This window comes from Hipposideros armiger, unplaced genomic scaffold (genome assembly GCF_001890085.2).
Source record: "Hipposideros armiger isolate ML-2016 unplaced genomic scaffold, ASM189008v1 scaffold_136, whole genome shotgun sequence".
Classification (NCBI taxonomy): Eukaryota; Metazoa; Chordata; class Mammalia; order Chiroptera; family Hipposideridae; genus Hipposideros; species Hipposideros armiger.
This window is the reverse complement of record NW_017731486.1, coordinates 2,580,844-2,597,854: the sequence shown is the minus strand read 5'-3', so window position 1 is coordinate 2,597,854 and position 17,011 is coordinate 2,580,844. Positions and strand designations below refer to the sequence as shown.

General features: G+C 41.8%; 1 protein-coding gene across 5 annotated transcripts in view; it reads left to right on the top strand.

Annotated features, from left to right (window-relative positions):
- Positions 1–17,011, top strand: part of PTPRM (protein tyrosine phosphatase receptor type M) — a 672,175-nt gene that overhangs the window by 568,290 nt on the left and 86,874 nt on the right. For all 5 annotated transcript variants that reach the window (XM_019649948.1, XM_019649947.1, XM_019649950.1 and 2 more), the window contains 2 exons: positions 5,782–5,858; positions 9,831–9,867. In XM_019649948.1, coding sequence (XP_019505493.1) covers positions 5,782–5,858; positions 9,831–9,867 — 114 coding nt within the window. The remainder of the gene's footprint in view (positions 1–5,781; positions 5,859–9,830; positions 9,868–17,011) is intronic.

Genomic DNA, 17,011 nt, shown 5'->3' with positions numbered 1-17,011 from the left:
GTAAAGAAATTCAAGGTATGGTAATCCTTTGTAATGGTTGTATCATATTCCATTGTTTTATAAGACCACTGTTGATCAGTTCCCCATTGATATCATTGAATGGTTTAAACAAGGTGGAGATAGAATAAATTGTGTTTTAGAAATGCAGCTTTCAATTTGGATTCACTACAGAGGGAGGAACCTAGGAGCAAAAATGAAATACTCGTAGTCATGAAAAATTATCAGGTCTTGGATGAAGTCATAGACAGTAACAATACAAGTTACAGTTCATTTTTACTTAGCTCTTACTATGTACCGGACACTTACTAATGCACTAGTAATATTAACTCACTTAATCTTCACAAAAACTCTATAAGTAGGCACTACTTTTATTCCCACTTTATAACAGGAAACTGAGGCATAGGGAGGTTAAATAACTTGTCTAAACTCACACAACTAGAAAGTTACAGAATTGGAATTCAAACCCAGAGATTCTGATTCTGGTGTCTGTGATCTTTACCCCTGTGCTACACTGTACAGAAATAGGGACAGAAAAGAAAAGTTGTTGAATAGATGCCACAGATTTAAGGTGTGGGAGCTGTTGAGGAGTATTCAGCCTGTTTCCAAACCTTTTTCCTGTTTCCTCTTTAAAACGTGTTCAAACTCATCTTCCCTAAAGGGTGGTTAGAGTTTTCAGTTCTAACCAGCTCTGCTCTTCTCCAAACAAGCATTCTGGGCTCTTTGTGGTTTTAATTGCTAAATTTCAACAAGTATTTCACTTTTACACACCTCGTAAGAGAGTTTTTCCTTTAATGAGAACTACCTGTCCTATGTTCTAGGCACTTGACCTGTATTATCTCACCTGGTCTTCCTTCTTGGGAAGGTACCCATTGTTATCCCCAATTTTACATATGAACCTCAGCAATATTCAGAGTTTGCTTCCCCAGGGTGAAGGAAAAATAATAGGGCTTTGGTGTCTCTGAGACCCTGGTTTGAATGCTGGCTCTACTGCTCCCACGAATTCTCAACTTGAACACCATTCAAGCTGTTTCCCCAGTACTGGAACTCAGAGCAAGTGAGTCCATGAGCAAATAAGTCCATGTGCAGGCCCTTTAAGAGGAGCACCTGGGACTGTAGCCGCCCTCCAGCTCATTCAGCCACAATCTTGCTGGTTTTCACAGCCAGAAGTTATGGGTGCTTCTCTCTCTGGCACTGGTGCCCTGGACTGGGAAGCCTGGTGTGGAGCTGGGACCCCTCGCTCCTCTGGGTGGAGGGACCTCTACAGCCAAGATATCCTTCCCGATTTTTAATGGTCACATGTGGGTGTGGGGCCAGCCCATTCTACATCTCCTACTAGTCACGGGGTGACTTCTTCTCTATGTCTGTAGTTGTAGGGCTTCAGTTCAGCTAGACTTCAGGCAATTGTTAATGATGGTTGTTTTGTAATTTAGTTGTAATGGATGTGGTTCTGAGGAGGAGGTGAGCACAGCATTTACCTCCTCTGCCATTTTGACCAGAAATCCTCTCCCCTTCCCACCTTTGAAAGTGCTGTTTCCTAGGATATCTGAGATAAGAGTGGAACATGAATAGGTATTATACAGGGAGGGATGGAGAAAGTGGACTCTCATTTTTTTAAAATGGTGATAAAATACAAGTAACATAAAATTTACCATTGTAAATATTGTTAGGTGTTTAGTTCACTGGCATTAAGTACATTCACCTTGTTGTGCAACCACCACCACCATTTATCTTCAGAACTTTTTCATCTTCCCAAACTGAAACTCTGTATCTATGAAGCAACAACTCACTATTCCTCTCCTCCCAGCCCTTGGCACCCCTCATTCTACTTTCTGTCTCTATGAATCTGATTACTCCAGATATTTCACATAAGGGCTCATACAGTACTTGTCCTTATGTGTCTGGCTTACTTCACTTAGCATAATGTCCTCAGGGTGGACTCTTGTATTTTTAGATAGTGAAATATAGTTACAGAAAGGGTATATGAAACAGGGGTCGGCAAACTGCGGCTCGTGAGCCACATGCGGTTCTTTGGGTACCTTCCATCTCAAAAGTTTGCCGACCTCTAGGAGAGCCAGTCTTGTCCCTCGAAGTTTTGCAAGACCTATGAAACAAATGAAATCACCATTATGTGAATAATATCCTTTAAAAATTTTACAAATGAAGCTATCATAGTTTTATTTTCATTTTCAATTTTACTAAAGAGCCGCATGTGGCTCGCGAGCCGCAGTTTGCCAACCCCCGGTTGCTCTTCCATCTCGAAAGTTTGCCAACCCCTGGTATAAAACATCCATGTATAGTTTAATAGATTGTTGTAAAGCAAACAGTCATAAACCCACTAACCAAGTCCACAACAGGACCGTTGCCAATACCCTGGAAAGCCACAGTGAACCTCACCTGATCACTACTTGGCCACTTCTTCCACTGAGATAGTGACTCTCATGACACCGTATTTACTAGTGTGAAGCATTAAATACTTTGTGCTCACTTGCTGTATGTTAGGCAGGACTGCTGCATATAGCAGTGCAGGTTGTGCTGTGAATGGAGACCCCGGAGATGGACACTATGGCCTTGGTGAAAGGTGCTCTTAGGGGTATTCAGAATGAACACCATGTGGTCCCTGACCATAAGAGGTTACAATCTATTAGAATCATCTTTTAAATAAAGAAAAGATACTACCACACACATAAAGAGAAATAGAGCAATCTCAGTCTGCTCAGGAAATACGCTATCCATGTGTTTTGCTCCATCATGAGGGGACTGGAGCAGATAAATTCAGAGAAGTAGCAGCCAAGTTAAAAATTTGAGGGAAGTAACTAACTGAATGGTAGGAGATGATGGGAAACTATTTCAAAGGCTCTGTTTATGGGATATGAGATTGCAGTCTTGTCAGAGATTGAAGCCCTTAATGGGAACATTCCTGAACAATTTGAGAAGCCCAAAGGTGGTAAATCATGAGGAATGGGTGGCATTTATCCTGAGGGTCTAAGAGAAATAAACTGAAAGAGGGGGGATTCTGACAAGAAGGTGCAATAGATCCTAAGACAGCCCTGCTTGTAAAGATTGGGAGGCTCTAATGTGGTGCCTGCCTTTTGAAAAACTGCCCAGGGAAAGTCAAGGAGTACAGGACAGTAAACCTAATCTCCCTCCAGAGGAGCTGACAAAAAGCCTGATGTGTGTAGAATGGCCATGATTCAGTTCTATGGTAGCATCCTTCATTCGGGAGGCTCAAGTGGCTTTAGCGGAATTGCTTATAGCTGCACTCTGAAAATGCTGTGTGTGTGCACTGATTCTCCTAACAAATACAAAAGCCATAACAATCCATACATACCCTATGCCCCAATGACTCACCTCCCCCACCACAGTATGAGCAAACTATGGACAGGGAGCCTCAGATTTTAGGTAAAATGTATTCTAGAAAACTAGTCCTTAAATAGGTCATCATGAGGAAAAACTCTTGACTGCATGTGGGTCCATTCCTGCATTGCTATCATCTGTTTAGGAATCCACTGTAAAGATAGTGAGAAGAAAAATGTGGACGTCTGTCGGATCCAACGGTGTCAATCAGGGACCATCTCGGTGGTGAGATGCCCCACTGAAAGAAGGCATGAGGGCGACTGTGTGCCATAAATGCAGCAACAGCTCTTTATTCATCCAAGGCCAGGGCCAGAAAGAGAGTGAGCGAGAGATCCAAAATGGAAGCGGGGTTTTATACCCTCATACAAACAACAGCTGCATGGTGCCAGCACACATGCGCAGGAAAGAAACTTACATCAACAAGCAATCAACATCCTGAAATGTACATCAACAAGTTGTTTTTCTTCCCTCGCCCCCACCCAAGGGGGAGGGGCAGGTCTGTCTCCAAAGCCTGTAAACATTTCCTAACTGAGAGGCCTTAATACCTGGTCCCCACAATGTCTATTACACAGCACATGATAATAGCAGCAACTGATATTTATCCATCACTTATTACATACTGGTCTTTTATCTAATCTCTCTTTGTTTTACTTTAATGCTCACAATAATCCCATGAGGTAGGCACTGTTAATCCCCATTTCATAGATAAGGAAACTAAAGCAAAGAGAGATTAAACAACGTGCTCAGAATCACAAGTGGAGGACTCTAACACACACCTGACCCCAGAGCTCGCACATGTAACCACTACCCATATTATCTTTTGAGCAGGGCAGGAAGACATAGCTTCCTCTGGGTTTTTCTCCTTGTCTGGCTCATTTTGTTACCGCATTCCAGATCAATTTATTGAGCCCCGACTAACTGTAAGGCACTGATTATGAAATAATATGACTATCTATCATGAACTGAAGTGAAACGCCCCATCTATGAAAAAAGGCTAGAAACTTGACACAGTTTCCTTCTACTACACTGTTGAAAGCAAACAGAACATTCATCCCATAGGAGTTGAACTTGAGAGACCAATATGAAATGTTGACTTTCACCATTAGCATGTCAAGCCAAGAAACAGGTCCAAATCAGCATTTTCTCCACTGATGGTGAATAAAGTGGTCTGTCTCCTGCAGGCCTCCTGGCTCTCACCTTCAACAGGGAGCATGGTTTTTCACCCAGTAACCTGATGTTGAGGAGAGTTAGCTGTTTAGAGGCAGGACCTCCCAATGCTCCAGCACCTTTGGAAATGGAAGTTTTGCAAAGTTTCTCTCATGCCACCTGTCAGAAACCTTAAGTGCTTCCCTTTCAGAGCTGCTGGCTTTTAACTGTTCTAAATATTGAGTTTGAGTGTACGTTTTAATTGAAAGAAAGGGTTCCTCTATTAAGAATAGCATTAATTCAGGAAAATAATTTTTAAAGCACATATTTTTTCAAAAACCAAAAGGTGCACTTTTTATTTATTTAAAAAATATTTTAGGGGAAACTAACTATGTTCCAGACACTAATCTAGGGATCAAGGGTAGAGAAGTGAGCAAAACAGGAAAACCCCTGTCCTTACAGGGGTTTTTGAACTTTCCTTTTTAAAATATAGATTTTCATGGAAATAACTGGGATGTCTCAGTAATATATGTGGAGAAAAATTTTTATTCAGAGAAAAATTTAAATATAGCTAATCAATACCACAATCGTGACCCCTATAGAGTACTTGCTGTGTGTTGGATGTCGTGCTTGGCAATGTTTTCATTTAATCGTTAAAACAGCCCAATTTGAGGCAGGTGCCATGAGTCCCTTCTCCAGATGAGTCACTAGGACTTACTCGCATAACTGAGTGGCATGAAGTCACATGACTGATGGGGAACAGATTTCCTGTACCTGCTGATGCCTTCAAGTGCAGAGGGAAGGCTTAGAGAACTCACGGCCTATGACTGAGGTTAGAACCATGTCCGCACCTCCCAGAAGGCTGGGCTGTGGTTTATAACCATCATTTGTCAAGATAGATGTCATAGGCAACCTTCAAATTCTCGTGCTTGTGTGTGATTTAGTGAAGCTGTTAAACTTCCAATCCAAGAAATAATTCTGTTGTGATTCACAGGACACTTACGCAGGAGTTTCAAACCTCTGCCAACACTGCACATTTGTAACTGATCAAGGAATAAGTTAATGTGATTTACTGTGAAATGCAAAGAATTAAATTCTTCCCAGTCTTAATAACAAAATAGGAACTGTAGAAAGTATGTGGTATTTAATTCTTTGTTTATCTTTAAAGCAGCACAGATGTGGGCAATGTCAACGTAATTAATGTGCTTATATTCTGGGGCTCTGAGCAGCCCAACAGATTGCTTCTGTTAATCATTGTTTTCTTTTCCTTTTCCTTTGCAGATGACCATTCCCGGGTGAGGCTGCAGACCATAGAAGGAGACACCAACTCAGACTATATCAATGGAAATTATATCGATGTACGTACCCTAAAACTGTCAGTAAGCGCAACTGCTCTCACATATACCAAATGGTGTGCCTGTTACGAGATTGGTGGGCATGTGTTGATCCAGCTCCAGAAGCAAATATTAGGTTGTCGGAAAAGTCTTGATCTATTTTTTCTCTGTTTTTCATTGCAAAAATGCGTCATGACTTCTCCGACAACCCAATACATTAACATTGTCCCATACACCACAGCACTTTACAGTGAGGGTATGGCCACTCCTTTTCTCAAGTCAGCCTATTTTCTGGTAACTCCTCTGTAGCATTCTGTACCTTTTTTGCCATCCCATGCTTATATGGACTCAGAAAATGTTATTTCCATTTTTTTGTCAACAACTGGGATTATTCAACACATTAAAAAAATTGTTTGTGTATTAATAGGACAAAACTCTCTGATTTCTACTTCGATGATTTGCCATCTTTTGTCATCACTGCACTTTTTAGCTGCCTTCAAAGTAGTCTGCAGCTGTTAACCATGACTTCTAATGCACGCAAGACACGTCATTAAATATGGAAGCTGCTTAATTATTGAAGACTGTTTCTTTGTTCATTCTGCATCATGTTCACTTAATGTCTTACACTAGAATAAATTCTTTAGGAGGCAGCATTTTCCAGTTGAAAGAATGAATGAAATCAAAAGTAAGCTGAAAATCAAAGGAAAGTTGTTGTTACCTCCCAGGCCCAAGTTTACATTAAACAGATTTTAGCCCCCTTGCAATTCCCAAGCCATCCTCTCTTTGGCTGTCACACTATTTCTTAGTCCATCAGTACTTTCATGGACAGATTTTATCCATATATATGATTTTTATTTTTATTTTCTTGGTTGAGTATTACTCAGATGGTACTAAAATTATTAGCATCACAATTTCTAAGTTATCTAAAAATAATTATAAGAATGTTATTTTTAGTGCTACTTGGAAAGGGTTGACTGTTTGGTTATAAATTTGAGGGTAAGGCCTGGGGATGATTATTTGAAAAATAATTCGTATATCATTCTTCAAATGAAGACCCCTATACCATTTTGATCATGACCAAAAACATACTCAACCCAAGTTAGGTTTTTCTGAGTAAAGCAGAGTTTCTTCCTAAAGTGCATTACACTTATTCCTTAATTCAGCTAATATTTAGTGAGTACCTTACAGGAGTACTCAGAGGTGTCCAAGACTTGTTATCTTCTCTCCAAGGCCTCACAATTTAGAAGCTGAAGTAAGAAGTGTCTTCTCTATAACACTTCTTCCCTTGGAAGATTCCAGGGGAATCATCTTCATGCTCCAGTCCCAACCCTTACACCCCCTACGGGGTCCTTGAGCACAAGGACAGTGAGCTACTGAGCTTTGTACCCCCTGCACCTGGTAATGCCTGAAATATTGTCAGCACTTAATAAATGTTTGATGAACCACTGACTGAAGAAGTAAATGCGACCAGATTGGAGATCGTTTGGACTAAACTTTAAAAAATGAGTGGGTAGAGATATAGAGGAGGGAACATAAAAGTAATGAAAATACCAAATTAATTAGTTTTAATTTTAACAGAAAAAAATAGTCAATTTTCAGAACCCCTTTATTCACTTAGTCAATAAGATTTTATTGAGCACCTATTATAAGTCAGTTACTGTTCTAGGTAATGGAGTTATAACTGTGAACAATTCATACCAAAAACAAACAAACAAACAAACAAAAAACCTCTGACCTAGTGGAGCTAATGATCCAGTACAGAGAAAGAGACAATAAGTGAAATAAGTCAGTTAATTCTATGTGGTATATTAGATAGTAGTATGTGCTGGGGAGAAAACAAAAGTCATAAAGGGGGAATAAGGAGACAAGGGTCAGAAGTAGATTGCAGTTTTGAATAAAGTGGCTGGAGTCAGCTCCACTGAGAAGGTAACATTTGAGCAAAGAAGATGAGGGACTGAGCCATGTTGATTTCTGGGGAAAGAGCATTCCAGGCTGAGAAATGGCCATAAAAAGGCCTTACTATGGAGTATGCCTGATGAATTTGAAGAAAAACAAGCAGGTGAGTGTTGGTGGAGTGGTGTGAAGTGGGAGAGAGCTGTAGGTGAGGAGATGAGAGATGTCATAGGGCCAGGTAATGGAAACAGTCATAAAGACAGTGGCTTTTACTGTGAGATGGGTAGTCATTAGAGGGATCTGAGCAGAGGAGTGACATGATCTGGCAGCAGAATGGATAGTAAACTGTAGGTGGGCAAGAGTAGAAGCCAGGAGACCTGTTAGATGGCTGTGGAAGCAATCAGAGAGATGATGGTGGCTTGGCTGAGTGGTGGCACTAGAGGGTAAGAAATGGTAGGATCCAGGATTTATGCTGAATGTAGAGACAATGGATTTGCTGACAGATTGGCTATGGGATATAAGAAAGAGACAGGAGTCAAGATGCCTTCAAGAGATGGAGTTGCCATTATCTAAGCAGAACACTGTGGGTGCAACAGATTCAAATGGGAGGGAGGTAAGGAGGAAATGAGTTTCATTTTAAATGTGTTAAGCTTTAAATATATATTAGATATCCAAGTGAAGATGTTAAGTAGGCTTGACATCACATCAGGATTTCAGGGCAAAGGCCCAGACTGGAAGTAAGAATGCAAGACCCACCTGTGTGCAGATGGTATTGAAGGCCATGAAACTGGATGAGATCAACATGGAAGTGAGTGTGGACAGCGGTAAGAGTCCAAGAACTGGGCATTGCATTAACATCAAGGTAAAGGGGAGGAATGATCAAATGAATGAGGAGGTAGCCAGGCAGGTAGGTAGGAAGAAAACCAGGAGAGTGTCATATCCTGGAAACCAAAGAAGACAGTGTTTCAAGGGGATTAATTGTGTTCTTTCTGGTGATAGGTCAATTAGATGAGGACTGAGGAATGACCATTGTGTTTAGCAACTTAGGTCATTTATGGACTGTGTGGATTATTTCAGTTTAACAAATGAGTTCCTTCTATCTCCTAGCACTTTTCTAGGACTGACATATAGAGTGAATAAGTCAGAGCAGGGTCTTACTTTGTGGAGCTTATTAGCTGGTAAGAAATGAATCATCATCTAAATAAACCTATTTAATCTGCATCATGATTCTATATTTGAGACCTATAGCAGGTCAGTGGTATCAAAGAATGTGTTTGCTTTTGTTGTTCATTATTGTCAGCTTGTTAAGAGCAAAAAAAAAAAACTTAACAGATACGTATTTAAGTTGTCAGGAAAAAATCTGAATTTCCTTTTTAAGTTTCTATTTCTATGTGGCTTTGGGCACAGTTTTGAGTCATCTCAGGGGACAGAAATGGAAAGTATTTAGGTCCATAGTGATATGTTACCTGTGTGTAATTTTCTGTAAGTTGCCTTTATATTTCCCAGATATTGATTATAAAATGTTCTTTTCTCCCTTCTTTCTGTGGTCTCAATTTTCATGTTCCCCCTTCTTATAGGGTCACAATAAAAGGAAGGGGTTTTGCAGAATTTCTGCCTATCTAAATTCCTGGCCCTTGCTACAGCATCATATCATGGCATAAGCAGTGTTTAAGAATGATCTTTAGTATTACTATTGATAAACCTGCCTATACCAATATAAAAGAATATGTGTTAAAGCCTTGGCACATTGCCAATAACAAATGACATGCTATTGTACATTCCCAACCTGTTTGCACTCTAATAAGAATCATGGTCATATTATTTCAGAGAATCTATAAGTTGTTAGTGTTTATTGCTCATCCATCATCTCATAGCCAGTGTATAATTCACTTACTCATACCGCTATGCAAACATCAGAACTGTTATATTTGATACACCTTTGCTTATTAAAAGGAACTCAGTGGTATCAGTCTGGTCATTTTGCTTTCAAGTGATACAACTGTTGGCATTTTAAGTGCAATCATTTTGGCAAACTTAGCATGTGATTTCTGTGCTGCTTATCGATACTAAGATTGTCAAATATTCTTTCTCATTTATTTTTAGGGCTATCATCGACCCAATCATTACATTGCTACCCAAGGTAAGTTTATTTCAGCTTGTTTGCCCATTCTCTGTCATTTCGTACCTACTTCACCCTCCCTCAGAACGATATTTGTACACTTCTCTAGCACCATTTATTGCAGTTCTAGTCATCAACACATATACCCAGGTTTCCCATCGGAAGTACTGGTAATGTAATGGTTTAGTTAGAACTTCGTGTTGAGATCATTAGAATAATTGTATTCATCAATTATTATTGAATTAAATGTACCTTAGGAATTAATCTGACACTTGCAAAAATAGATATATAAATATTCATTAAATAAACACGTACTGAATACACTGTACAAAGACCTGTGCCAGTTGCTGCTGGGGATGCAAGCTGAATCCAGGAAGCTGAACCCTATATATTGGGTTGTCGGAAAAGTCATGACGTATTTTTTGTATGTTTTCATTGCAAAAATGTGTCATGACTTTTCCAACAACCCAATATTAGTATGTGCAATACCAATTAGAAACTTGTTTGAGAGGTAAAGAGAAAATGTTAGGGAAACTTTGAGAAGAAAGAGGTTGTTTTCAGATGTAACGATCCAAAAACAGTTTTGTGGCAAAGGTGAAATTGGGAGGAGAACTACTAAATGACAGAGACTTTATGTGCAAAGTTATGAAAGCAAGAAATTTGTACTCCTGAGTGGAAAGCAGATGGTGGATCACTTTGAGCTAAAGGAAAAACAAAAGAAAGCTGTAAGAACATGTTAAAGAAATTCATGGCCTGTTTTTTTGTTTGTTTGTTTGTTTGTTTGTTTGTTATTATTATCTTCCCCACCAACTATGAGATGAGTCATCTGTGGAGAATGAGGATCATGAGAAATCTTAGGTTTTGGAGAATGAGGCATTATAAGGGATGAGTTAATATGTCAATATAACATGAATTAAAGAAGTGCTAAGAAGCAGAGAGGATCCAGTTAGGGTTGAATAACATATATTCTCTCTATTTTATTATTTTATCATTATATTCAGTAATGCATCATATCCCAAAAACAAGAGCAGGAAAATCAAAAGAATGTGACCTGCCAGTGGTTAAGAATTGGTAGGAGGTTGTACACAGAGAGTCAAGGAGCAAAGGAATCAAGGATGCCAAGAAAATCATGGTTAGAAAGTCTAGGCTTGGTGGCAGGGGGTTCACAAGTGTCCGATAGACTGCAAGAAGAGGGAAGGAGGTAAAGGATTGAGTCCAGGTTCAGTGAGAGCATGAGAATATAGGAGAAGCAGCTGTAATCAGAGAGCAGAATGCCAACACTTAGAGCAGCACTATCCAGTAGAACTTCCTGCAGTGGTGGAAATCGGCTCTATCTGTGCTGTCCAATATGGTAGCCACCAGTCATACATGACTACTGATAGTCAAAAAGTGTTTACTGTAATGAGGATCTGAATTTAAAATTTTTATATTGATTTAAATAGCTGCATTTGGCTATTCCCTACTGGTAGCGTTAGACAGCAAAGCTCTAGGGTAGAAAATCTCTAAGTGTGGCTGAAATGGATCCACCACGGAGCCTTATCCTCCTAATCCTGACAGCCTCAGCCAGAACCATAGAAAGTCCACAGTCACACATCACCATGTACAGACTCTATACCAGGGTCTAGGCAGCCTGCTTGATAACCAAATGTGTTTCATCCTCTAAAATGAAATTAATAATGGCTCCTACTAGGGTTGCTTTGCTAGTCAAAAGAAACATTACATATGGAGTGCCCAGCTTGAACCTGGCATGAAGCAGGCCCTTTCATAGGTTGCCGAAGTCTTCAGCAAGCAAGCGCCTGGTCCAAGCTCTTACACCTAGAACAGAACAAGGACATGTGCCCTGGACCCCTGAGTCCAATCGAGGGCACTTTCTTTATACCTTGCTGCCTCTGAACTGGGTTAATCAATACCTTTAGAGAAACCCATTGTTAGTTCTTTACATCCATACTAATGGCTTTCAGAATGTTCAATAGTAAGGGTCATAACAGACCCGATTTAATTAATTTGGCAATAATTTGAAATTAGTTTTTTTAAAATTATGTGATAATTTGATCATAAAATATACAAAATAACTGGGTTATTGATTAGCAACCCATGTTTTCATAAATAGCATGAACATGAAGTGAAATCTTATTTGGGTTTTCAAAATTGAGGACCTCTAGATTAATGTGACTAAACTGCCAGTTAAAAGTGGAGACTGAAACCCTCTCACTTGGTTTCCCTTTGTTCAGTCTCTCTACCCCTCTCTCTCTGAGGGAGATTATTCTTTGAAGAAAAAAATGCCGTTAGAGAAGTCCCTTTCTGGCCCCTTCAGAATTAGTTGGCATTATATTTAATTGCTCAGTAGTCCTCTTCAATAGTGTTCAACATATCAAGTGTTAATGAACAAATATATTTGTTGGCAGCTAAGAAATTGCAGATGTAATCAGCTTGTAGTAGACCACCTGTGTGCCCTAAATGGAGAAGGACACTGCATGATGCCCTGTTTATCAGAGCATGGGGCCTTTTCCAGTGTGGGGTGGGCTCCAGATTGGATTTTGAAAACTGACTGTATTATATTGCTATTGTTGGTAGAGAGGGGGGGGGGAAATGAGCAAATAGTTTTAATCTAACAGTCAGTGCAGCACACGTCATGTTAAGAGTAATACATTAAAAAAAAGAGTAATACATTCAGACCATGATGTTCAGATTAAAAAGTTAAATACCTTTTCTAGTACAGGCAAACCTCAGAGATAGTGCGGAGTTTGATTCCAGACCACTGAAGTAAAGTGAATATTGCAATAAAGCAAGTCACATGAGTTTTTTGGTTTCCCAGTACATATAAAAGTTATGTTTACACTATAAGCATGCAATAGCATTATGCCCAAAAGAACAATGTACATACCTTTCTGCTAAATACTTTAGGCTAAAATATACTAACTATCCCCTGAGCCTTCAACAAGTCATAATCTTTTTGCTGGTGGTGAGTCTTGCCTCAATGTTGATGGCCGCTGTCAGATCACAGTGGTGGTTGCTGACGGTTGGGGCAAATGTGGCAATTTCTTAAAATATGACAACAGTGAAGTTTGCCCCATTGATTGACATTGCCTTTCATGAACAATATCTCTGTAGCACATGATGTTGTTTGGTAGTATTTTACCCATAGTAGAACTTTCAAAATTGGAGTCAGTCCTCTCAAATCTTGCTGCTGCTTTATCAACTAAGTTTATGTCATATTCTAAGTCCTTTGTTGTCATTTCAACAATCTTCACAGCATCTTTACCAGGAGTAGATTCTATCTCAAGAAATCACTTTCTGTGCTCATACATAGAAGCAACTCCTCATTTGTTAAAAGTTTTATCATGACATTGCAACAATACAATCACATCTTCAGGTTCCACTTTAATAATAACAATAATAATAACAACAATATAATAATAATAAAATAATAATAATAGTAATAATGGTACCCCAAAACAATTACATTAGTAACATCAAGATCACTGATCACAGATCACCGTAACCAATATAAAAATAATGAAAACATTTGAAATATTGCGAGAATTACAAAAATGTGACACAGAGACACAAAGTGAGCGAATGCTGTTGGAAAAATGGCACCGATAGACTTGCTCAGTGTGGAGTTGCCACAAATCTTCAATTTGTAAAAAAACCACAATATCTGGGAAGCATAATAATACTATCCTATAGGCATGCCTATACTATCCACAAGTATGTCACTGATGGCCTCAGGTTGCTGGTAATAAAGATTATCTGCAATAGTTGGCATGGACAGGTAGAACATGCTCATGGATATCCTTCGTTAAAATCCAAAACACAAACACCTGATTCTGAGTCCAACAAAATGAGTGATAAAGAGTAACAGACAAATGCAGTTTTTAAATCTCTCCTTGCTCTTTTCCCCCCTCTCTATTGCACTGGTATAATTCTTTAAAATCTATTTACAGCAGAAACCCATGAAACTATATGAACGGTCCAATTTACTGACAACCAGTTTTATTCTTAAGAGTATGAAATACATAGATTTTCACCAAGTTTCTTAAATACAGAGGGCATGTCATGAATTTATCTATTCAGTCTTCCCCCATCCCTTGACTTTATTGATTTTTCTACCAATAAGTGACTTTGACCTTTGATAATAATGATAATGTTTCTGCAAATTGAAGGGACCACATTAAAGCCAGATCAGTGGTCTCTTTAGTGTGTTCTTCCTACATTCCTTTATTTAATTGTTTTCCATCTGGCAGCTAATACACTGATGATCCTGTATTCACTTCATAACATCTGCCTGACTAGCCATTAATACAATTATAACACTCAGGATTTATGATTTGGCACACTAGGGATCAAAGGAGAGGAAGTCATATTTGTGTCAGGTCCGAGTGTGTCAATCAGGGACCATTTTGGTGGTGAGATGTCCAAAGGAAAGAAAGCACATGGCAGATGTGCCATAAATGCAGCAACAGCTCTTTCTTGATCCGAGGCCGGGGCCAGAGAGAGATCAAAATGGAAGCAGTGTTTATATACACACATGAATAATAGTGCCATGGTACCAACAACACATGCGCACTGGGGAGAAACTTACATGAAACTTACACATACAGTAAACTTACAAGCAATCTTGCACCAGCCTGTCTGTCTTCCCCTCTGTCCCACCCAGAGGGAAGGGGCTATGCCAGCATGCCTCCAAAGCCTGTCAGCGGCTTCCAACGCTAGGGCACCCCGACAGCTGTCAATGGCTTCCATTGCTAGGGGGCTCTGACAGCTGGGTCCCCACACTCCACCCCTACAGGGTTTGGGACTGCAGTTTTTCTCTAAGGGCCAGACCCTGGACCCAAAGATGACAGCAACAATATAGAGCACAGCACAATACAAGAAAGGTGCCGGCCAACACAGCTATAACAATTATCACCCTGCGCCAGGTAGAGCCTAGGTGAGACCACCAGGAGGACAAAGGGTCCTCAGTCAGTGCATGGATGGCGGGACTTGTATGTCCATCTCCTTTAATGTGCTCTGCACTTTTCCCTGGTTGTCGGGTATGTAAACACAGCACTCTATGTGCAGGAGGGCGCATGTACCACCCTGCGCTGCTGTTATGAGATCGAGGGCTGTGCGATTCTGCAGCACAATTTTTCGCATCTGGGTGGTCTCATCTATTAACAAGGACCTCGCTGTCCTGGTAGCATTCAGGGCCCGGGCAGTGTGCTCAGCCAAGGCCTTAACCTGTAGCTCCACATTGATAGTCCCAGCCCCGGGGAGAAAAAGAGCCGGCAGGTAAAACCACCATGTTGCCCGTTTGTGGTGATGTCACCTATGGTACAGCGTGTCCTCATTCTGGGGCCTCTGTGGGAGTGTGTCTAGAACTCTCCCTGCAATATATGGCCGACCCCATGTACAACGGTCTGTCCAGTGGGCCGGGAGGTATGGCCACCTGCTGGAAGAATATCTGTGGGTTGTATGCCCACATATCACCTTCCATGCCACCAAATGCCTGGGGGTCCCACCCGTGTTATATCGCCACACAACTCCTCTGGGGTCCACCCTACATTACGAGGGGCCTGTTCTAATAGTTCCACATACTCCCTCGTCAACCATCTCCACCCATTGTTCACTGCGTAGCCCAGTAAGGGCGGGGTGTTGTGGTATTCTCATTGCAGAAGGGCGTCCACTGCTTTCCGGCACGAGGTCCAGTCCCTAGTTGTCTTCCAGGAGTGCAGTCCAGTCCAGTTTGAGGCGGTAGCCAGTGTTATGCACCATGGGAGTCCTTCAGCTGCAGATGTGGGGAGCTCAGTGCACATCCAGCACTGAGAGGCATTGTGCACCTGGGCAAAGACATGGGCCCAGGCCAGGATGCTGTTGCCTGCACCTCGGCTGGACGATAAGATACTAAGGAAACACAGACCATTAACGGTAAATCTCTGCCTTCTGGCAGTACACAAGCCACTCTCCCATCCTGGGAAAGGATGGTAGCCGCCAGGGGTGGGGCTCCTGGATGGTGATACCACACCGTTTCCCCCAAAACCATAGGGGAAGGCAAGTCCACTTCCTGGACCTGCAACAAAGGCAAAGGCCACAGGGCCAGTGCAAAGGTACCCGGTAGCAAGGTCCCTCCTCCATCTCGCGGCATGGTGACCTACAAGGGGGGTTGGCCAGGAGCACAGCAAAGGCTGGACTTGTAGACCATGACCAGCACCGGGCCCCATGGTTCCACCAAGGCAACCCAGGGATCCCGGGAGACAGCAGTCTTCCATGGCCAGGTCCAGGTTCGTGTCCGGCCTTTAGCCAGAGCTTCCCAGGTCGGCAGGAGCAAAGCTCCCTGCTGTATTCAGGGCAAATCTTGGGGTTGGCTCGACCCCGGCACTACCTTGTGCACATGTGGCAACCCCCCTATCTAGCAGTGACTGACTGGCCTGTCTTTCGCGGCTGTTCATTTAACAGTCGCAATGCTAGCAGCACTCAGGATGCCCATTGCTTCCAGGGACTTGTCCCTCCTAGGGCCCGGGGCTTTTCCTTCAGCAGCCCATTGAATCGTTCTATCATACCTATAGCCTGCGGGCGATAGGGGATATGTAGCTGCCACTCTATCTCCTGCTCCTTCACCTACTGTTGAACCCGCTGTCCAGTGAAATGGGTTCCTCGGTCGCTCAAGATGGTGAGCAGCCACCCATATGCAGCGCTCAGCTATTCCAGGGCACATATGATGTCCTGTTGCAAAGCGATGGGAGTAGGCCACACAAACTCCAAGCCAGTGGTGGTGTCAACCACTGTAAGTAGGTACTGCCTACCCACAGCTTGTGGGAAGCAGCCCCACATAACCCACCTGCCACACCTGTAGTGGGCATAGCCCCTGCTCAACCTTTCCAGGCTGAATGGGCAATCACTGCCAAAGGAGGTGTTGGCTGGTGCACTGGGGACATGATCGAACAGCCTCCATGGCATCAGCCACTGTCAGAGGTATGCCCCAGCACTGGGCTACTTGGCACATGGCTCGTGGGCCGACATGCCCCAATTTCCGATGTAACCAAAGGCCCCTAGTGGCACCACCAAAGGGGAGAGAGGACAGGTGGGGCAGACTTACGCCAACACATCTGCCACTTCATTTCCCAGGGAAAGGGACAGCTTATGGCCTAGGACGCGGTATATCATAGCCCTCTGGCTCCTGCCC